The following is a 24,832-nucleotide window of genomic DNA, read 5'->3' on the forward strand; positions in this document are numbered from 1 at the left end:
TATACGGGGGACAGATCTGAGACATAAATGATGACCATTCGTTTTCATCAAAAATAGTGGAGGGAGGGACATATATTGATAGTATTGTAATATCACATACAACAGCTGCTACTATCTGAAAATTGTTAGAGAGAGTATGAAACATGATTGGTTTGAAAGGGATAGAGTCATGGATGATTAAGGCAGCGCCACCCTTACCATCCAGTCTATCATGTCTAAGACAATTATATCCAGAAAAATCTTAAATAAATACGAGGGTTTAAACCACGTTTCAGAAATAGCGGCAACTGAAATTTCATGTTCATCGAGTAATTTTACAAGTTCAAATTTATTACAGATTAGACTTCTGATATTCCACTGAAGAATTCTGTTCAGTTTCGGAGACATTAGGAAGACAGGATAATAAAGATTTAATGCAATCGGCAGCGTTGGACGGTATATTATTGTTGTTTGAAAGAATAGAAATTAAGAGGGTGATTAAAGTCTGAATGAAAGCAGAATTTTCATTCACCACTTTCCCTAAATTAGGGGATGATTGGGAACTATTTAAAGCACTCCCATTGAGTGTCTGAGATTTATAATTCCCATTTGGGTTAAACAAAATATCATTATGTTGATTTTTATCAATAGAAGCAATAAATTTTGGTTTTGGTTTTAGTGGTATAAAAATTGTTTCCCTGTGAGAAGATGATGTAGGAGATTTAGAGTAAGATAGATTGCAAGGAATTGAGGTAGATGTTACCTCTGCAAACGATTTTATTGCAGGTGGGAATAATTTTGATGCCTGGAAATAGGAAATGTTGTCTGAAGCCATTGATTGTTTAATATTCCTTTGTCTGGTCAATTCTGGACAGGCCACACTAACCGCTGTATTATTTCCCTTGCAGTTAATGCAACGTGGATCATTCGATGATTTTTGGCAAAGATCAAAGGGGTGGTCCTCTCCGCAATGAAAACAACGTGGAGGGGAACGACATATGGGTTTTGAGTGTCCAAAACGGCAGCAGTTAAAACACTGGATCGTCGGGAATTTATATACTTCCACAGGGAGTGCGTTGTAATAAATAAATACCCGAGATGGCAAAGTTTGGCCTTCAAAAGTAATAACAACCGATTGTGAGGGTTTCCATGTAGTGGTTCCATTAGATGTATCTTTGTAATTTAATCTACGTGCTTTTAAAACCTTAGGGGTCACTTGAGAATCATTAAGTGCATCAACAATTTCAGCTTCTGAGAGATCGGTTGGTATACCTCTCACTCGGCCCATTCTAGTAAGGTTGTAAGTTGGAATATAAGATTTAAATTTGTGGTGTGAAAGCGTATCAATTTTTTGGAAAAATTCATTTGCAAAGTTTGCGGATTTAAATTCTAGGGATAACTTATAGCGGCCTTCCGGCTTAATAGATCCGTTAACTATGGCAAGGTTATTGTTTTTTGAACTAAAAATGAATTTCCCGAAATCCAGAGGATGAATGATTTTTCCTAGTTCAGTACTTTGGGCATTGACAATGAATGGAGCCCAGGAGGATGGGGAATAACTTAGTTCAGTATTTTTAGATTCTGATAATATGGTATCCTAACGACTTTCCTTAGGGTTTGAGGTTTCATCGGATTGCGAAGGTTTAATTTTGGGTGGTACATTAAGACAGAGCGATGGTCTTCGTTTTCTGGAAGGGAGTAATATAGAAACATCCGATTCATACCCATCTCCAATATTAAATATGGACTCGGGGTCAGGAGGTCGATTTTCATCTTCTTCCATATTTATAAATTAATTAACAAAAAAAATAATAATACAGTCTATTTGATTGACTGTACACACGAATTTATCAAAACCTAAATATAACAAACAAATAATAGAAAACAAAAATGTAACAATAATTTATTATCTGTACGAAGTCCGCGACAGCAGGTAGGCAATTCGTCAAACACAGAGCACGACTATCCACTACCGTAGTTCGATGACTAATCTTCAATACAGTTAATTATGTTATTGTTTTGTATTATACTCTTAATAGTATTATTTTTGGTTTTTTGTTTATTTTCTTTTATTATTATTTTCGTTTATTTTCTATGATAACATTGTTCTATTTGTGCGTCAAAATCAATATTGTGCTGACCTCAGATTGATTCCTTCGTAGTTTAAACGTATATAATATGAAAATGTGTTGTTTTTGTGACCGGCTAGTTAGGAATGCGGCTAGGTGTTCGTATGACCTTGATTATTCGTGTTAGCGCTAATCGTTGCTTCATAGATTTTTTTATCAATAAGCGTTCAAAATTAATTAATCACACAAAGTTTTTCCACAACGCGCTGATTTTACGTGAGTTTTATTGAAATTTTTGCAATTACAAACTAATTGTAACGGTTTCCGCAATTTTTTTGACAGAAAATACTACCGAGGAAGCTTGCGAATTGTTTCCAATATCTCTTAGCGGATGCGATATGTACTAACGAATTAGCTAACCAAATAAAGTTTGTATTAAATGAATGTTATAAAATTGTCGTAGTTGTAATTCGCGTCTCAAGGAACGCACTTTAAAAATGTTACAAAGTTTCATATGACAGCTTTTCTCAATGTAGTGAAATTTCGACTGCGTTGAAAATAACAAGGTTCCGCCTGACACATTAATGTCTTACGATAGTGATCTCTAGGGAATATTTTATTAGAGATCATTATCGCGTAAATTTTTTATATCATTAAACGAAATGATGAAATAATTAATAATGATATTTTAAAATAATCTGTTATTGCCCTTTTCACGCGATAATAAGCTCTAGGGTAAGTGTTTTTAGGGTTAATTATCGCACAATATTGCTGTTAACTTATAATTATTATAATTAATATATTGTTAACTTATAATATTGAGTATTGAGGCGCTCTAGGAGCGGCCGGCTGCTTTTTTTAAGCGCTCCGCGTTTATTTTGAAAATCTTGGGAAATTCTCAATTTTTTCGGTGTAGATAAAGTGTAAAATAACCGCAATAATTTTTAAGTTAGATGTATAAAAATAAAATAATTTTAGTGTCGCTGATTCGAGATTAATTCAAGTTTATTAAAAATTATTATTAAAAACGATTCGAGATTAATTCAAGTTTATTAAAACTTATTATTATTGTATTAACAAAATTTCAAATATTTTATGTTCAAATCTGCCACGTTGTTCTAGAAGTGCACAATAACTCGCAGCATCGGTAATCGACCGAAGGAATTGGCCACATGTGCAGTGTAAAAGACAACCGAGCAACCGTGTCATTAGATATTTCAATAACCAGTCACTTGAATTCAAATATTCCTTTCATTGGCCATTGAATTGATGATTGCTCATCTGTTTGAAAAATTATTCCAAGTTTAAAGTTTTGATCAGCTTCAGCAAAAGTAAGGAAAATTTAAGCTTACTTTGTGCATAAGGATACGCCCACAGCACACTTCTATTGGGATATTTCTTCGATACATGCAAATATTTCTAGAATAAATATCACAATGAGTTAGAGCTATGAGTCGGGTATGATATACCCGAAACTTTAATGTCTAATTTTTGATACCATAATTGTGTATTAAGTATTTTTTTTTACTTTGCTATAAATATTGGTATCCATTTAACAAGATGAGTAAATAAAATACTATGTTTAAGATTGAAAAGCGTCTATATTTTCTTTGAAAAAGTATAAGTTTTTGTAGTTTAACATTTGTTTGTATAAACTTCTAACAAAATTACAATTTTTATGGTTAATCAACGTAACATAGTATCTTCTAATTATGAAAATAAATCAAATAATGCTATAAAAATGTAACACCGACTACGAGGTCGGGTGCAACCTACCCCACCCACCTTTGAGCACATGTATCTCCAGCTGACGCCGGTAGCTACTGTGACGACTGGAATTGCATGGCAACAAGTAAAATTAAATAATCTGCATTTACATGACATAAACGACCTCACGCACGCCGGGTTAACCGCGCCACCTGAAGATGTCATCGCAGGTTAATAAATTTTTTTCTCATAGTGCCTGCACTGTACTGCACTGTACCCTGACAGTCTTACTAAATAAAGATTCCCTAATACGCTGCTGCAGTGTTGGTATAGCTATACTGCCTCAAAAACATGGTCATTTTCGCATTTCGAGTTTTGTTGTTAACTTCACGTTTCTTCAAATATCATAAAAAGTGACATTTGTAATGTCATTGACCCGGTCTGTTTTTATTTGCATTAAAATTCGACCAGTTCGATTATGCGTCCCGTAATAGCTTTGGTAAATCTTTAGTGCTGCAAATGGGTATTACTGCTTTTTTTACATTTTCATTACGTGACAGATCGATGTTTGTCAAACTTCATGAAAAACGTCGACAAATTCAAGCATTATTATTGCTAGTTCTATAACCGCAGCCGAAATAACCTGACAGCTACCAATACTGCCAGTATACGCATCCGCGGCGATTATGAGTAACGTTTTCCACTATCCCGACCTTATATCCAAGTAAAATTAATAAAACACTGGTTGGGATTTTGAAATTCTAAAAATAAAAATGTGATTAATAGGGCTAAATTAATCTCTTTCTCAATCTACATTATTATGTAAATTAAAAAAAAAAAAAACATAAAACTGTTTTGTATTGAATACAAAACGTATATTAAGGCGATGCACTACGTCTGGTAATATTTTAAATTGAGCCGTTATCAATAACAACCCTTACGTAGATGGTGATAAGGTTTAAATTCCCGCTTAACACCATCCGTCTGTTTTGATTTATGCAAGAAAAAAACATGGCCGATTTTTCGATCATTTTATAAATAACTTAATTTGCCACATTTTACAATAAAATCATAACCGAAAATGGGTTCGTAAGTAGGAGATTTTGAACTAAAGCAGTTTTAATAGGCCTTATACATTATTTTTTTCTGGGCTTATAAAAAGATTTATCTAAAAAATACACGATTATTTCAAAGGCCAAGATGTATTCTACTCGCAGTATTTAATTAAAGCATCTGAAACATTTCTAGGCGACCAAATTTTCAAACCAAAAACACATGATTTTGCATTACTACGTATGTCATCGCACTTAAAACAAGGCTTTAATTCTAAGTATTAATTGAAATTCATATTTTTCCATCTCCCCTGACATATTTATTATTAGTTATTTCTTGTATTATTTAAGTGAATGAAACCGAGTAATACAATTTTACAAAACATCCGTCATCACATTACGTTTCCACTAATAGACGTTTGGTTAATTTCGGTAAGGTTCCTCCACCGAACCAAATGCAACAAGGTTTTCGAAAATCTGTTTTTTGAACTCGACTACTCTGTATTATAAATCCCGCAAAGACAGAATTTATGTGGATAGCTTCCCCTGGAAGGCAAGCTCTCCTTGACTTCAGTCCAATCCGTATTCAGGATACGTCGTCTCACGTATGGACTATTGCAATAGTGCATATGCCGGCCTACCTCAGAAACAAATCAATAGAATGCAGTCAGTCTTTAATACTGCGGAAAGAATGATTTTTGGTGATTAACCCCACTTCTAAGGGATCGCCTTCACTGGCTTCGATGCCCTGAAAGAATATAGTTTAAGATCTGCTTAATGACCTTCAAACCATTACAAGGAATGGCGCCAGCCTATATATCGGAACTATGTGTCTGACAAAACTTAAGCAATAGACAGCTTACTCTAAGGCCAGCAGATCTAGATGTTAGTAATCGTCTAATCGAACTTTCTAGGTCAAATCGAGCTGTTTACTATGATCGTTCTTTTAGTGTAACAGGCCCGCTCATCTGGAATAGACTTCCCTCAGCTCTTACTAATCTCCAGAATTTGGCTGAATTTAAACGGGCTTTAAAAACAAAATTACTTAAAAAATCTTACCATTCATAAATTTTAACTTCTTTTCAATATTTTATAATAAGCCAAATTCTAAAACTTCCGGTAATTGTTTGGTTTCGGTTGTCTCCTTATTGTACCTTTTTAAAGTGTCTGCTCAGAAAATTCTCATTTCTGAGCATAAACTGCCTCCTGTTTTATATTATGTTTTAGTTTTAATATTTGTTCGCGCAATATATAGGGGATTGTTAGGTATGCATCCACAGGCTTAATGGACAAGTGTAATGTCAATACAAAATCCTGCAAATGTCCTACCTACCCTTTTACCCATCCCAAAATGTCACCATAATAAAATGATTGTTGCGACACACGTAAAATCGGACAAGTGGAGTTGTTTGCTCATCAGAGTTCGTAGTGATAACTAATAGTAACGATAATAGATAACTAATAGATAACTAATAGTTACGTAGTGATAACAGGGCGATTATATTTGTGAAGTGAAATCATCCAAAACTCCTGGAGACGTGTGGTAATCTTCAACGGGTGAGTCCATCTTTTCTGCATTCCAATCTGGGCTTATCTTGTGCTCCAGAAGCCCAGATTTATACCTTTTTGACTATTGCACTGTCCATCGGGTTTGTCGGATGCATAAATCGTCCCATAACCTAGCATTCGGTGTAGTTTGGGACTGGTCCTTTGAGCGTGTGGCATAGGGTTTTGCTCTGCACCACCTTTAAAATATAGTGGAGTCGCAGCTTCGCGACACCAATATTCGTGTTTTGTCCTATCCTGCTGTTATTGTTATTCTAAGTTTTGTCATCACTTTGTATAAACAGTGTATTTAATGTTATAATATTAGATCTGAATTTGGGTAAGGCACACTGTAGGAATAATTTTAAGAACCACTAGTACATACTGAATTACCATTTTTTTTAAGTTTGTTATACAAGTAGTTAAGCGCACTTGAAGTGAAATGACACTAAACTGCGCTATATAAATGCCATGTTATTATTATAATATAGGGTTTTCCAATAAGAGGTGTTATTTTGATATTCAAAGAAAAATGCCATTTTTTTAATATAAATGATCGAATGTTAAAATAACATCAGTCAAATGACCACCACGACCACGCCTACAGGACCATATCCTTTTCATGAAATTTTCCATAACCAAATCGCAAAGTGGCTGCCTTATGTCCTCGATAGCCTCACGAATTCCATCTTTGAGGTCTTGAATCGACGCTGGGCTGTTGGCGTAGACCTTCTCTTTCACGTGGCCCCAAAGGAAGAAGTCGCAAGGTGTTAAATCACAAGATTTCGGTGGCCAATTGTGATCAGCTCTTCGAGAGATAACACGGTCCGGAAACTTTTCCCGTAAAAGATCAATGGTTTCGTTGCTTGTGTGGCACGTAGCGCCGTCTTGTTGAAAGTAAACGTTGTCCAGATCAATACCATCCAATTCCGGCCATGAAAAATCATTAATCATCTCTCGATAGCTCTTTGAATATCAAAATAACACCTCTTATTGGAAAACCCTGTACTTCTATGCTCCGCTACAGTTAAAATAGGATTATTTTTATCAGTGGTAAAATTACTGTTATTGATTACTATATCAACAGAATATTAACCCCACATAATATGTTTTTAAAATATAATTTCTCGAAGAATTATTATTTATGACCGATTGAGCTATGTATATATTCTTATCAGCAGATTATGTTTAACTTTTGGAACCACACAAGTTTTTATTATCAATTATTACTGTTTTCGATTTGCGAAAGATTTATAAATTTTTTTAATGTGATTTCTGCACAAAAGTCTGTTCGGAGAGTGAGACTATGGCATCCCAATTGTTGGGTATATTGTGAGGCTGAATTTATTTATTTATTTATTTCATTTTATTAACGCCTAGAAGGCTTTTACATATACATGTTATGGGTTTTGTTGTTCAGTAGCATTATAAAATATTTTAATTACATAGCATAATAAATTGAGTATGAACTTACATAACAATGTGTAGGGTTATTGTTATGGTGTTATTATTTTATAAACATAAGCAAGCAAAGTTTATTGTACAAAGTACGTCGGTTGAATATTTTACAGAACATAGGTTAAACTAATACATAAACTTGAGAAAAATATAACAGATATAGGTAGGTAGTTAAGTAGATACAATTCAAGTATATAGTTACGGTGTTATTGGAATTTGGACAATGAGTTCGATAAGTTTATATAAATATAGTGTAGTTACAAGAGTACAATAATGTAAGTAGGTAATACACACAAGACAAGTAAGTTTGTTATTATTATTATAAAGATAAACACTACAGTTTGTTGTAAACCATCTTTGTAATCATCAATCTTTATTTTGCCCGATTGGGAATTTTACAAAACAAAGCTTAGTTAATGAAACAATAAAATATGCGTTTGAAAAAAAATTATGAATCTGTTACAAACATTCTAGTATACTGTATTTTAGTTTGTATACTGATTGGTGATGATAAACATCAATTGAGCTATACTTATTACCGAGTATGTGAAGTCTTTGAATAGGTGAGTTTTGAAAATAATTGTTAGCAGATATGGGAACATTATATAGAGCGGTCTGTCGAGTGTCGCGCGTAGGTACACGGAGCGATATAAGACTCGTCAAATCAATGGCGTCCAGTCTGCCATTCGAAATTTTGAAAAGAGATACTAAGTCGCACACTGTGCGTCTCAATGATAAATCGGTTAAATTTAGTAAGTTCATGAGGAAAGTGTAATTAAGATATTCGTTTGGAATTCCTAATTTATAATTAATAAATCGCAGAAATTTATGTTGCACTCTTTCAATTTTTAATTGGTGAATCTTATAAAATGGAGACCAGATTGTTGACTTATACTCTAGATTACTTCTAACTAAACCAGTGAATAGCAGTTTGAAGGAATTTATTAATTTAAAATCTTTCGCTGTCCTTAATATAAAACCCAAACATTTCATGGCCTTGTTGGTTATTTCGTTTATATGAGGAACAAATGTTAGTTGCCTGTCAAAAATAATACCAAGATCCTTAATATTCTCAACTCTTTTTAGGAAAATGTTGTTGATGCTATATTGATGCGTAATGGGATTTTTGATTCGGGCAAAAGTTATCGTTTGACATTTATCAATATTGAGAAATAGTTCATTGTGGGTGCACCACTCTTGTAGCCTCACAAGATTAAATTGTAGTACGTAACAGTCATGAATATTTGTAATGGTTTTATAAATTTTGAGATCATCTGCAAATAAGAGAATCATGACTCCATCAAAAACCGTAGTTATATCATTGATAAACAATAAAAATAGTACTGGTCCTAAATGAGACCCCTGTGGGACGCCGGTAAAGACTTCGAACTGGTGTGAATAGTGTGAGTTGAGTTTAACACATATTTTTCTTTTATGCAGATAACTCTCAAACCATCTCAAAATATTCCCTGTTATTCCAAGGGCACTAAGTTTATGTATGAGAATTTTATGTGAGACTTTGTCGAATGCCTTACTAAAGTCAGTATACACTACGTCTGTTTGAAGACGCTTTTGCATTGTATTAAATAGGTATTCCTGATAGATCATCAAGTTTGTAAAAGTAGATCTTTTTGCCATGAAACCATGTTGACGATGTGAAATAACTTTGTTAATCTCAGGCGAGAGTTTAGAAAGCAGAGCAGATTCAAATAGTTTAGGGATTGACGATTGGATACATATAGGTCTATAGTTAGAGATATCTGATCTATTTCCTTTCTTAAAGATTGGAAATAGAAAACTGGTTTTCCATTTTTGTGGAAAGGTACCAATTTTTAGAGACAAGTTAAAAAGTTTAGTTAGAGGTAATGTTAAAACTGATAAGCATTTTGATAAGAAAATTGGAGGAATGTTATCGGGACCAGCCGATTTATTAATATCAAGGGATTTTAATTTAGTTCTAATATCGCTTTCTTTGAATATACATTGGCTAAAATCGATCTTGTTGTCATTGTTAGCTGTAGTTGTATTGAATAATGGAGAGTTGTTTGCAGTATCATAGACTTTGCTGAAAAATTCAGCAAACAGATTGACGACTTCTTGGGGGGTATCGGCCATTTTATTATCTAAATACATGTTTGACGGAATACTAGAGTCATTATTATTGAGCATGTTCGCAAATTTATAAATGTTCTGAGGATTAGCTGCTGCCAATTCTTCGCAGTTTTCGATACACCTTTTGTAACATAACTTGGACATATTTTTAGTTGTCTTTCTTAGTTCACAAAATTTTACATAATCTTTAGGATCACGTGACGATTTATAAACTTTATGAGCAATTTTTTTGTCTCTAATTATTTTAATAAGGTCGTTGCTAAACCATTTTGGGTAGTTGTGCACAGTGATTTTAGTGACGGGTACAAACAATTCAATTGCATTATTTAAAATTAAGTAAAATTTGTCTACCATTACATTTAGGTTTTCTTCAAAGTCAAGAAAGTTCCAGTCAGTAGACAATAGAAGATTTGTGATTTGCTTAAAATCAGCTTTGAAAAAGTTTAATTTTGTTGATGGAGATGGATTTTTTTCTATTTTTGAACTGTAGCATTCGATCGTTAAAGGAGGGTGATACTTGTCGATTGGGAGAATATCTTCAGCAGATGCGGATACTTTTACAGAAGAAGAATTGGAAAACACTAGATCGAGAAGACGAGCGTTAACATTGTAGACATAGTTTAACTGCCGGAGACTTAAAAAATTTGACATCTCGATTATATCATGGGAACCATGATTGATGTTGTCCGTGCATGAAGTTTTATTGTTTTCTGTGTCCCACGTTAAATGTAGTGGGTATGGGATTTAGATGAGAAGAGGAAGGTTGGGAAGTACCCGACTATTCAGATCAAGTCTATCTACTTTCCTTAAGCCTCTTTATTATTATTTTTTTAATGTGAATACCACGAGTCAAAATTGTCTGGAGCCAGTGAAACTATGGGATCCCCTTTGATTGGGGTATGTTGTGAGGCTGAAGGTATTGGAGAGGATAAGAGGAAGGTGGGAGAGTACCTGGCTATTCAGATCTGGTCGCCAAACACGGCTAAAGCCAACATTTCAAGCAACGTTTCAATTCTGAAGTCTAACACCAGGGCGATGCTGAGAGTATCGTCCACTCTGGAATGTACCGCAAATATACTAAAATATAATTGCTAGTCGAGAGCCGCACCGAGGTCGTCAAAAGCCTCGCAATATACCTCATTTGGGGACGCCATAGTCCACTGGTCCCAGACGGTTGCACCTCTTGTGCGGTGTTGACGTATTATTTGGATAACTAATCCATTAGCAATGATGTGTCAGATAAATTAGTTTAAAAACTGTAATCAGGTACTTGATGTTACCTACGTTTCGTTATCATCATTACGTGTAATGCCTATACTATGTGTATACTTAGTTAAAATGTTCTTTTTAAGCACTCTGTAAATAGACAAATTGTCATATATCTCACAATACAGGTTAATACAGGGTGCGCCAGAGAAACTTACTTATTTGAAAGTTCAATAAAAACAAAAGCACTGTAGTTATTGTTGTTATTCTTTTTTTATTTGAAAATGCAATGTACCAAGTTTTTTTTCATACTGTCTTAAAAATTACATCTTATAAATGGCGACCCTCATCGCGCATACACTGGTTAAGTCGTTTTTTGAAGTTCTCGTCCACTCTTCTCAGCATATCAATCGGAATATTGGCAATAGCATCGCGAATGTTGTTCTTCAGGTGATCGATGGTCCGTGGTCGATCGACATAAACAAGGGATTTCCATGGAGTCAAATCCGGAGAGCGCGCCGGCCATGGGAGATCGCCTCGGAGAGAGATGAGGCGGTTGGGGAAATGTTGTCGCAGCAAATTCATTGAGTTTCGTGCTGTGTGTGCTGTGGCTCCATCCTGCTGAAACCACACGTCCCTAACGTTCATTTCTTCGAGGCTTAATTCCTCAATCATGCTCCTGTAACGAGCTGCATTCACTGTAACTGCGCGTTCGTTTTCTTCAAAAAAATAAGGGCCAATTATTCCCATTACCGATATCGCACACCATACAGTAACTCGTTCACAATGAAGTGGCTTCTGGTGAAGTTCACGCGGATTCTCACCACTCCAATAACGCATGTTTTGCTTGTTGACGGAGCCGGAAATGTGAAAGTGAGCCTCGTCACTGAAAAAAACGACCGCAGCTTGAGGCAGGTTGTCAAGCAGCAATTCGCATGCATTTTGACGGGCAACAAAATCGCGTTCACTTAATTGTTGCACAACAGCCAATTTATATGGATGAAATTGAAGTTCTTCATGGAGAATTCGTCTAACAGTGGTGTCCGGAATTCCCAGAGCAACTGAACGAGAACGAAGAGAACGCAGAATTGACTGCCTCACTCTTTCCACAGCTTCCGGTATTCTGCTGGTCCGTTGATGTCCATTTCTGGGTTTAGCGACACTTCCACACTCCCGAAATGAGTTGACCCACGACAAAATCGAATTACGGCCAGGAACGAGTCTGTGATGAGGAATTTCGAAGCGAGCGCGAAAGGCACGTTGCGTAGCAACAACTGAGCGACCGTTACAAAAGAAGCTCTCGATGGCGAAGGCCCGCTGCTCTCTAGACCACAGCATAATGGCAACTGACGAGAATGGGAAACAAACTTGGGGACGTCCCCCTCCAGATGCGCCCCATCCCGCCCCTCTACCTGCCCAACTCAACGGTCGGGAATTTTTTCAAATAAGTAAGTTTCTCTGGCGCATCCTGTACTTTGGTTAGCAAAACAGATATGTGTATATTGGTAAAACACGTAATTTCGTATCGGGGATTTTGTTATCAGAGTTAGAAGTAGCCTGTACAAAGGTTGCTGCTATGTTTATACAAGTCTGTCTGTTTTGATGGTTCACCACACTGGCGACAAAATTCTAGTTGATCCCTAAAGCCTCTGATATTTTGCAATGTACTTCGCATAGAACTGTCGGAAAATATTTTCGCATTCTATTGAATGAATATTGTTACATGATCGTTCATAGGATAACCAACACCTCTGCTACTTTGGTCACTTTGCAGAGTTATCGTTGTTCACAGGGTGAGGCTTGTCCAGGTCTTGCGATGGATGCGTTTGACATCTAGAGTTTGTCACTCTCCACCCGAAGCTGTGCCCCGCAGTGGGAGGGAGTATGGATTTGTACTAATTTGTAATTTGTAGCAATCGACTAGATTCATCTAGAACGTCTCGCCTATACAAAAAGCATCGTAACATTAATGTGGGTTAATCTTTTTATCGGGAGATATATTTTAGAAAAATAGCGTCATTAAAATTATCCAAGTATAAATATTGTTATTACATATTCAGAGACGTCAACGGCCTCTGACGGTCAGACATCTGAGCAGAAAAATTAGATGTATGTACATATCTCCTCATCACTAGAATAGATGGTTTGAAAAATGATTTCATGTCTTATCATTTTTCTATGCATTATTTACCCAAGTGACTTTGTTAATATTTGTTGTACAAACTTCGAAAAAATTGTTATAGGAGACGGTAAACAACATATTTGGGAATTACCTGACTGTTCAGATCTTATCACCAAACATGGCTCGAGACATTTTCTTAAAATTTTGTTTGAGTACAACGCAAGAGTCCCAACCGATCATTTAATTCGCCATCATTCAGAAATGACCAATCAACATTTAGTAGGAAGTTAAAAATTTCAGTGTAATTTGCTTTATGAAAGTTATGAGACAATAATTTGATTTTCACATATGGTGTTGTTTATGGTTATATCTAAGAATGGATGGTAATTGTCCAAGGGAAGAAGAATTTCTGAGGATTTAGTTACAGTAACAGATTTGATATTAGAAAAAACTAGATCCAGGGTTCGGTCGTTGCTATTTTTGTTATCATTTAATTGATTTAAGTTTAAAAAGTTGGACATTTCGAGTATTTTTCTTTCGATGTCAGATATGCTGGAGTTATTATTTCTAGATAAATCTGAGGATAATGGATCCCAATTAATGTTTGGTAGACTATAGTCGCCTGCAAAGATTATTTTTGTTTCGGGATATTTAGACATTAGTATTTGAATTTCATCCATATGGTTTCTGTAAATAATTTGATCAGATGAAGGAGGAATATAAACACAACCGCGAATGATTTTAATGGTTTTGTTTGTGTTAACCACACTAAAAATATGTTCCACATTTTTGTAAGTTGTAGTTAGCTTCCTGGAGGAGACTAATGTCTTAGAGATGTCTTAGGAAAAGGACATCGTGTGGAAGAGTTGGTGCAGTTGTTGAAAATTGATGAAGTTTAGTACGCATCCCACTTACATTCTGATAGAAGCTACTTATTGTTTGTTGCGACCTTAGTTTTTTGGCGTCGTAGATACTATTTTTGGTGAGGAATTTATATATTTAATTGTTAAATTCACTTCACCATTGTTTATGCGGTCTTCCAATTCCTTCCTTAGGTCTGCCAATTGCCTTCGCTGTATTGGAGTTTCAAGTTTCTTTATTCATTGAATTGTTTGTTACATGCATTTAGTCTGATCAGATTCGATCTTTATTTGATCAGGAACAGTTATGCTGGTTTTTTTTCTCAGTATATCAATGGCTTGGGCGGGGTTGTCAAGTATAACTTTTAGGGGTCTGGGTTTGGCCGTTTTATTGATCCCCAGATGAAAGGTTGTGATGTTGTCTTTAGTGATGGTTGAGTTTAAGGCTGTTAGTGTGTTAGATATTCTTGTCGTATCGTCGGTATTTTTTTCAATTTGGGAACAGGCCAAGCTTTCTGGAAAGTTGAAAATAATAATATTTTTCGAACGTTTTTTTCTCCCCTCGAACTCGTCAGCAGCTTCGCACGTGGATAAAATTAGTAAGTTTGAAGATTCATGCTGTGATTTAGATTCTAACAATTTTGATGAGACCATGTGTTCATACGACTTCACTTGTCCCTCGAGGATTCCAACTTTGACACCAACATCCAGCATGGTGCCAGAGAGGTTTGAAAGTTTGTTGAGTAATTTAGTCATCTGATCTTTAGTTAGTTTTAGTGCCGGATCAGTAATATTACTATATAAAGCACTTATTTCCTCCTTAGCCTTATTGATATATGATAGTGCATCAGTGGTTCTCATCTTGCAATTGGATTTTGTATATTAAAGAATTACCGGTTAGGCAGCTGCAACTGTTGGTACACAATGTTAAATTTTGATAATGGTGAAGTACACATGGGTGAAAAACACTACTTTAAGTTCATAATTTTAATATAACTATTAATTTGTGTGGAACAAAAATTTACGTGTTGGCTGTGACACTTAGTATTGTGTTAATTAAAATTTACGTGTTGGCTGTGACACTTAGTATGTTGTATCTTAATTATTAATTTATTTTTTTTACCTTTTCCAGATCTAATCTCTAATCCCCAAAAATGGCAATCCACATAACAAGCAAGGATCACTTTGTGCAGCAGTTGTCTCTGGCCGGAGGCAGGGTGGTGATTGTGGATTTCTTCGCCACCTGGTGCGGACACTGCAAGACGATCGCACCCAAGCTCGAGGAGATGGCTGGGGAGGAGGCCGGCCTCGTGGTCCTCAAGGTACGTCTTATCTTCTTCCCCTTGTCCTGTACGGTAGGGAGTCCGTCCTCTGAAGTTGCTATCCTTTGCCTGGGGCTACACATTGGACGTCTCCCCTCAGGAATCGACCTGAATATTTAGTTCATTCTTCTGGTATTCTTGCCGCTCAGAGCTCAACAAAATAATATATCATCAAATATTACCACTTGACATTCAATTTCAAATAGATTCACAGTTTTTGAAGGTATTCAAAATAAATAAATATATATAAATACATATATATATATTTTTATTATTTATTAACCAATAAATTAACATACATTTTTTTGGTATAATCCACCTCACTAGGCTGAGCCTGTTCTGAGGTGACGGGAGTTTGATTTAGTTTTAGATAATGCGAATTTACGTAGAATCAAAGATATAAATAAAAAGATATATATATTAGGGCGTCCCTTATATGGTTGAAATTTTTTTTTTTTTTTATATCAAAATGCATACCCACTATTTCTTTTTGAACTACCCAGACTTACTTAAATACAAAATTTTATCTTCCTACATCAACATTAACCCGTGCCGACAGAGCTCTGAAGATTTTGAAAATTGCTGTTTTTAACCCTTTCCGTTATGTATTGAAATCAATTGAAATAATGATAATAATAATAAACTTTTATTACACACAGGGAGTACACAGAAGGAATAAATCATGAACAGTACAAAGTAAGCAGTTTAAATATTTATATTTAAAAGAATATTTATTAAAAGAAGATAAAATTACAGATCAAGCAGGATATTTTCCTTTGAGGGTCTCTTTTTTACAATCTGGATACAGATTTCTATTCTTGCACACAGCGTAGCAAAACATGCTTTTGTTCTTCATTTGCAGTGATCAAACCATGGAAATCTTGCATTAGTTTTACAGCTCTTTCAGCTGTATCATCAACTGCCCTTAAAGAAAAAACTTTTCGTTTTGCCTCTATATAGGCAACATCTTCGTCCCACGTAGAAACGGGTCTCTGGAGGAAGTTCTCATCAATTTTTAATCGAGAAAATAAATTTGTGCTTTTGACAGACACAAAATCACTTAATAATTTTCCTGCAATAATAAATAAGTTTTATTATCAGTTTAGTGAAAACAGTATAAAAAATAAAACTATGTATTCCTACTTACCATACAAAAAATCAGACATATCTTCTTTCGATGGAATGTATCTCTTCCCAGAATCATACAAACTCTCTCTTTGTAAGTTCACTACAATGTTTCCCTTGGTTTGTGTATTAACTTCATCATCAAAGAGTGACAAAACGGCAATTTCTTCTGACAAGTACCAAAGATGTTGACTAAACTTGCTCAGGGCTGCTTTGGAGATCAATTTGTCAACAGTTTCATATTCCTTAAGCCTCTTTAAAAAGCACAAATCTTGATTTGGTGCCTTTACCGGCAGACTACATCCAAGCCATGGTTTCACATATATAACCGCAATGAATAAACAAACGTCTTGAAGTGTTCGTTTATCCTTGACGCTAATTTTGAACTGGGATTGCAACAAACATATCTTTAAAGAGTAAATAGCTCTAGCCATCCACCTTGCTTGATGCATCGCTCCAGGAGGTCTGATATTAATTTTTTTCTCATTATCTCCTCCTAAGAAAATAATAGATAGTTCAATCAGCTCACGATAATCGTCACGTACAATGGTTTTTTGCAGTTCTTGATTATAAAATATCAACAGTTCTTCTATTGTTGTATTACAAAAATGTTGTGTGACGATATCGGTGTATGTTTCAATAGCAGCAGGATTAATAGTTTTCCAGTTGTCTCTAAACTTTTTGAACATTGGAATATCAGGGCTACTAGTAACTTGTTGGATTTTTGTTTCAAACACACATTTCAAAACCAGTTCGTAAACGTGATGGCGGCAAGCAAAGAGTAGTAATTCCCTGTCTAGTCTTTGTTCAATCGCCCTGATTAGACGCAGTTGTGTCACAACACATTATTTGCACTTTGTCATCGATGTTCCAGTCATGAAGTGCGTTTAACACAGCTTTAGCTTGATCCTGGCCGGAAGAGCTCTCCAGTTTGGGTACAGCCAGCAGTTGTTCCTTTTCTCCAAATGAAATTAGAATTGGCAGGCGTTCTTCTTTAGAACTTCTCACGTCCAGTCCAGGTAATAATTTCCCATCCCAGTGAACGGTCACCATTTCAGGCATATTATCCTGAAAATCTGATTTTATAGATTCCGCTCTATCTTTTCTACTCTGTGTGCGAATGCGTTGAATGGACGATTTGTTTATCGGAAAATCATCACAGCTAAGGTCTAGCGCTTCTACTACAGCATGAAGAATATAGACAGAATCCCTTATGCTTAATTGACATCTATCTAAAGCTGCAACTAACTTAGGCGTGATAAAGTTTTTCCGTCCTCTTTTTGTAGTAGTTTCAGAAACCGTTTGAGAGGTGGTTGGCAAGGGTTCCTCGAGGCTTTCTTCAGAGCTGGTATGTTGATCGGTATGTCCTTGTGTTTGTATAAAATCTTGTGTAGTAAGAGATGACGATAAACTCGCGAAACACATTTGCTCATGTCTTCTCTTCTCTTTTAATTTTCTCTCTCTTGTCCTTTCTTCTTTTTCGGCTAACTTTTTGTCTACACCCGCTAAGCATCCTGGACGGCCTGGTTCTCTTTGTTTTTGTAAAAATATTTTGTCTTCTTCTATTTTCATCCGTTCCAAAGCATCAACGTGTGCTATATCGAATATATTGTTTAAATTGTTTTGAAAGTCCTCCTCACGGCGCTTGTAAACAAGTGTTTTTTTTTTGGAATTTTTTTGCAACTCCCTCCAAGCATGGTGAAGATCCACAAGTTTTTTTACACAGTTAGGTATAGCTCTGGTAGGGATTCTAGCTTTTTCCCAAAATATAATACACTCTCGAATGACGAGATTCGCGCTTTCACTAACAGTCAATTTAACTTCGCGAATGTTAAAAAAAAGTACTGCAAGAACTTGCCGGTTAGACGGTAACTTTGCGCCTGTTATTTGATAATTTACGTCACCAACTAAGAAAATACTTTTTTTATTGCTTCTAATTCCACTGCCATCTTTTAAATGTAAAACAATACGTGATAATCACGAGAATAACTGAACACAAATGACAGATACCGCGAGTGCGCGCCGCTACTTCCGCGCAACTTGTATGAACATGATTCGGTGCAAGTCGGCACGGGTTATCGTGCTCCGAATAAGGTTAAAAAAAAAATCCGAGTGTTTTAGAAGCAAAGGAACAAAACTAAGACCTATGCATTAGAAAATAAAAACTTTGAAATATAAGGGACACCCTAATATATATATATATATATATAAAATGTAAATAAAAAAAGATATATAATAATTAGAAAGATAAGAATTTTAAAAAGAAAAGCATAAGAAATAATGATAATACAAATAAATGAGTGAGAACAGAAGAGCAAAATTCAGGCGTGGAGTGTGATATAGTTAGAGATGGCAAAATTTCGTTTTAACTAAAAACGCGAAAAAATATTTATGTTTCCAAAATAGGGCATTTATAAGTTTTCTTTGCGTTTCAAGGCATTTGAAAGTGTTTCCAGTGATTTCTATTTCGCGAATTAACGCGAAAAACGTGATTTTGGCCGTATTTCAGCAAAATTATTATATTAAGCAAAATAGGCGCGAATTTCCAGAAAATACCGGGTATTAAAATAATATGTGAGAATTTCAAAAAATCGATATTTACATTACGATTTTATATAATTTTTTTACTATTTTATGTGTAAATATTTAATATTTTTGTACTGTAGGCTAAAATTGCTTTTTGACATTACACAAATTGTGCGAAATAAATGACGCCTATTGATGTTAATCGCAATCTGCATTTGTTGTGTTTGTGTTCGACCCGTACTTAGAGTTTCCTTCCTTATTAATTTTATATAAAAATTAATTATTTATAATCTTTCACATGGAAATACTTGAAAATGAAGGTTAAACATATATTTTACCAAAAATACTTAAAATATGCGCTAAAAACATTCAGGAAATATATTTTTTCTATTTTGCTATAAAACGCTAAATTTCCAATTGTTAGTGCTAAAAAATCTGAAAATTAATGCTAAATTTTGCCATCTCTAGCTATAGTGTATAGTATTGTAGATGTTATCTGTCCGCAGTATGCAATTAGGCCAGTGCAATTAGCGCCAAGAGGGGGGTCGCGATCGAAGTAATTCCCGTAGTCCCAATTTTTTTATATGTTATATAAACTGATCCCCTGATGTAAAATCTGAGTTTCCGACCTTGGCGCACCTGTGCTAGCGCCGCCATTTTGAAAAAACTGCCCGAAATCGGGCCAAAATCTAGTTTTTCCCGAATACCTCATTTCCAATGCAAATTTTGGTTAAAGTAAATTTACAAGTATAATAAGACATAAAATAACCTACAACTTTTGTCCAAACAAATTTGTTCTATCTCTTATAGGTACCGAGGTAGAAAGTCGTAAAGGTGCGTATATTTTTGAAAAAACAAGTTTTTTGCGCGACTAGGTTTGGTTTTTTATAAATACCTCGTTTCCAGTGGAATTTCATGAAAATTTTATTGATACCAATTACGTAGAACATAAAATTTCAAAAAAAGCTGTGCAATTTTTATGTTTATATAGTTTTTTTTACCGATATAAAGAATAAACAAATCTAGGTAGGTACGCACAGAAAATCTATCACGGTTTATTATCACGTTATTAGATTTTTGTTTGCATTTTTAAATACATACATCTATAAATTTATTAGAGGGAACTTCGGTATGGGGGGGGCTACCCCCCACCCTTCTACTCCTCCCCACCGGTTCCCTTCAGTTGAATGGAACAATGGAATTCAGGGATTGAATCAGGAACGTCAGAGCAACATGTAGAGATGAGGCCTGCAAGAATTAAGAGGGATGATCGAGACTTTCAAACTCTCATTGATTGGTTTGCTTGCCATGAACCATTTCCTAAAAAAAACGTGATTATGTCTATTAGCAGTGGCACAATCGGGGATAGCAAAGTCACTTGTCACATTGCTGAAAAGATAGGGAAATTAGCTATGTCTAATGTTATCAACCAGAACGTTGGAAACCTACACTTAAAACGTAATTATGCGATAGTTTCTCTTGCGGCGGTGACCAGTAGTGTCAAAAATCAGGGTGTGACTATGGCAATAGATCCATTAATGCTATTGCATCATATGTGTATTGCAAAAAAGTCTGAAAGTGAACTTAAAGAATATTTTCAATATGAACTCTCTCCTGTACGATTGTCTCTTTTCTCAGAGGAAGGCATGCGCAAAGGAACGAAGTCTATATTTTATTCATCATTCAACCCTCTACCCAAAAATACAGAACTAGGAAGCAGTAAAATACACGTAATTGATGGAGGATATTTACTGCACAAAGTTGTATGGGGTCGTGCTCAAACTTTTTCATTAATTTTCCAGCAATATGTCAGGTATGTACAAAATCATTTTGGATCCAATGCAGTAGTGGTATTCGATGGATACCCAGATTCTATGGAAAAGAAAAGCACTAAAGGGGTGGAAAGAGCACGGCGTGCCAGAGTTACAACTTCTGCTGAAGTTTTTTCTTTTGAAAGCATGCACCCACAAGTGCCACAGGAAAAGTTTCTGGGAAATGAGAAGAACAAGTATCATTTTATTTCCCTACTCAGAACCTCATTTGCACGATCCCACATAACGACAGTACAAGCTGAAGAGGATGCTGACGTTCTCACTTCTCATAGTGAACACAGCAAATTCGTTGTCATCTCAACATGATGTAGTCATAATCGTTGGTCAGGATATTGATCTGCTGGTACTCCTCACAGCTCTCTCACCTCCCAACGTATATTACCAAAAAGTTGGAAAAAGTAAATCACCTAACGCGTTGTACTCGAACAAATGTTTTAAACACATTGAAATAGTTGAAAACATTTTATTCCTTCATGCCATAAGTGGTTGCGATACAACTGGAGCTCCGTTCAGTCAAGGCAAACACAAATTTTGTAATATTCTTCTCAAGAACCACTCAGTGAATGAACTTGTTCGTGTATTTCAAGACCCAAAAGCAAAGACAGAAACAACCACTTTGGCTGCCGAACAACTATTTTCACTTTTATATGCGGCAACGAGAAATCAAATTTGGAAAATTTAAGGTACATCATTTTTGTCAAAGGAGTAAAAAAGAACAAATTCAATTTATCCAGGCTACCACCCACCAAAGATGCAGTCCAGCAACACGCTTCAAGAACATACTTGCAAGTGCAGACTTGGCTTGGTCACGATAAAGATCCGACTGAATGGGAGTGGAAAAAGGATGCTGTTGGGTTACTTACTCCAGTAACAATGTTGAAGGAAGCTGCACCTCAGGCCTTGCTGAACTTCATATCATGTCAATGCAAAAAAGGTTGCGCTGGAAAGTGCACCTGCAGAAAGTCGGGTTTGAAATGTTCCCTACTCTGCATTCATTGCAATGGCAACTCCTGCGAGAATGCTGTAGAAGCCTTCGTTGATGACGATGGCGAGGAATATGATGACCCAGTCGCCGCAAATTTGGGTGATAAGACAGATGAAGAAGCTATTCAGGGCCAGAAATAAGAAACTATAGTCAAGGGCTCGTACTTCTGTCTAAACTGATCTACCATTAATTTTATTTTTTGTTATTCTGACAACTTAACTAATAAAGAAAATAATGTCAATAAATGTTAATTTTACGAAAATACCAATTTTTAATCTTTTTTATGTACCTTATCATCTTAATTGTATTAATAATCTTAAATGTATGTTGTGATTACGTTGATAGGCATGTCATACCAAGCTGCGGGCACAAATGTAGTGGCTTGGCCTATTTTAGTGGTCTTCCCATTGGGAATGTATGGCGACCGATATGCTGAAATAGTCTATCTACTATATTTATAGCTAGGTCTGACACAGGCATGACGATTGTTGTCGTATATGTTCTTAGAACAATAATTGTTAAAGAAAAATAAAATCAAGGAATGCCAAGTTTAAAACACCTAACCTCTGTTTCAATTTTTGGCCTGGTTTTGGTGGATTAGAGTTTGGATACGCAATAGAGAAAAAAAATATAAATTTTATACCTATTTCTTTAACGAAATTTTATTTTCTACAAAATTATTATCAATAAATTTTTCACAAAGTTGTACTGGGAACGAGGTATTTATAAAAAACCAAACATAGTCGCGCAAAAAAATTGTTTTTTCAAAAATATATGCACCTTTGCGACTTTTTACCTCGGTACCTATTAGAGATAGAAGAAATTTGTTTTCACAAAAGTTGTAGGTTATTTTATGTTCTATTATACTCTAAGATACTTTAGCCGAAATTTGCATTGGAAATAAGATATTTGGGAAAAACTAGATTTTGGCCCGATTTCAGCCAGTTTTTTCAAAATGGCGGCGCGAGCACAGGTGCGCCAAGGTCGGAAACTCAGATTTTACATCAGAGGATCAGTTTATATAACATATAAAAAAATTGGGACTATCGGAATTACTTCGATCGCGAATCGCTAATTGCACTGGCCTAAATGCCTTTGTTGACTATCCATGTGTGGATTTTGTGTCTTATATTTACACTTGTTGCCAGGTCTTTAATTTCTTTTTCCATTAGATTGAAAATTTTTGGGGCCAGATTATGAAAAATTTTTTGTCCATTATCTTCGGGGTTAATAAGTTACTTAATATATATATTAACTCCTATGTCATTTTTGGGGATGCTCTGTGGGGAGTCTTTTTGAGGAGAGGAAGAAGCAAACATGGGTTTTGAGGAGACACTTGTTGTAGGAGGAAACACAGGGGCCGGCAAATCATTCCTCAGCCGAGCTGTTAAATTCGAGAACGAGTCATAGAAGTGACCCGTTCTCATGTGACAAATGTCAACTGTATACATATGTTGGGTTCGCGTTTGTTGTGTTTCCCGACTATGCACCGGTGCCGAAGGGATCAATGATGCTAGTTCCTCTAAGCATCTACCATTGTAATACCGGTAGAACAAGGACAGTTCACCTAGCTGACGCTTGCGCTCTGAAGATTGCACTCCGTTACAAGATAGTAGAATATATCGAATGGACCGCCAGGTTTCTGCACAGAGTCAAAGGGTTTTTCGGGTATGTTGGGGCTTCACACCAGAGGTGGCTGCCAAATCCAACCGCGAGGCGCCCTTGTGATTTGTACAGGGTTAGCAGTTGTGTACTATTAAAGTATTTGCGGGCAGCAGAGCAGAGGAGCAGAGGTGGCTGCCAAATTCAACAGTGGGGAGCACTTCCGATTTGTACAGGGTCAGCAGTTGTGTACTGTCTTCAGCATCTGTTGGCCCTGTACAGCTTCTGAGAGATTAACTTGCCGCCCGTCCATTGTGGACTGCTAGTTTCTAATATCTTGATTAGTAAGGTTTTCTCCTTCGTACAAAGTCATTTCTCCTCCATCTTTAAAGTGTATTTCTTCCTGATTTCCAGGTTGACGTTGACGAGTGTGAAGAACTGGCCGAGGAATACGGAATCATCTCTATGCCTACCTTCATCTTTATCAAGAACGGCAAAAAGGTCGTCGAGTTCAGAGGAGCCAGCATCGAGAAGTTGAGGGAAATCTACTACAGACTCAGGTGAACGTACCCTTCATCCATCGCACCAATCAATCCAACAAACATTAATTCCGCAGTTTTGCTGAACTGGTTGATTGCGCCAATCAATACGTCTAATATCAATGCCACAGTTTAGTTTAACTATTACACCAATCAACATTCAATGTTACAGTTTAGCTTAACGATTGCGCTAATCCAACATCAATGCCATAGTTTTGCTGATCTGATTGATTGTGCTAATCAATTTGTCAAACAATACAGATTTGCTGAACTGATTGATTGGACCAATCAATCTGTCAAACATAACAGCTTTGCTGAACTGGTCGACTGGATCGATCAATCCATTGCACTATTATAATATTCTATTGATCAAAAAGCGAAAGACTCACCTTGTCTGAAATACCAACCTCCCAAGACAACTGATGGATTGCACAAATTGATTAACACCAGAGCCTTTCCTTCCACTGTTGAATGAGAGGGCCTTAAAACTTCTTGCATTTTGTAGTTCACTAAGTATTAATTTCCATATTTTTTATTAAAAACCATATTATATATAATATATACCTTTAATAATACCCTGCCTACCCTTTTGGGACACATAAATTTTCATGTTCTTTGATATTTTTTTTTTTTTGTAAAACACCTGTTGATTTTTGGAGGTTATATGCAAAATAAATTTATTAAGAAAAAAATTAATTATTATTCACTTTTCTATCTGATTCCCATCACCCCAAATTAACACACTTAAGGGGACTAAAATGAGGCCCGCTCGAGAAAATGAATTTTGCTTT

At 35.7% G+C, this 24,832-nt stretch overlaps 1 protein-coding gene across 1 annotated transcript; it reads left to right on the forward strand.

Moving 5' to 3' along the window:
* The first annotated feature begins 6,326 nt into the window (after positions 1–6,326).
* Positions 6,327–24,632, forward strand: LOC149409550 (thioredoxin-2-like). Its single transcript, XM_089649724.1, has 3 exons — positions 6,327–6,364; positions 15,243–15,432; positions 23,917–24,632. Exons 2-3 carry the CDS (start codon positions 15,265–15,267, stop codon positions 24,064–24,066), a joined length of 318 nt encoding a protein of 105 aa, XP_089505850.1. The 5' UTR covers positions 6,327–6,364; positions 15,243–15,264; the 3' UTR covers positions 24,067–24,632.
* Positions 24,633–24,832: the final 200 nt, after the last annotated feature.

This window comes from Hesperophylax consimilis, chromosome 30 (assembly GCF_061612785.1).
Source record: "Hesperophylax consimilis isolate HC1 chromosome 30, BYU_Hcon_1.0, whole genome shotgun sequence".
NCBI lineage: Eukaryota > Metazoa > Arthropoda > Insecta > Trichoptera > Limnephilidae > Hesperophylax > Hesperophylax consimilis.

Excerpts from the sequence above, each read along its gene's own strand:
- LOC149409550 (XM_089649724.1), top strand. The coding sequence starts at position 15,265 with ATGGCAATCCACATAACAAGCAAGGATCACTTTGTGCAGCAGTTGTCT. Across the intron at positions 15,433-23,916 it reads CCGGCCTCGTGGTCCTCAAG|GTTGACGTTGACGAGTGTGA; the intron begins GTACGTCTTATC and ends CCTGATTTCCAG.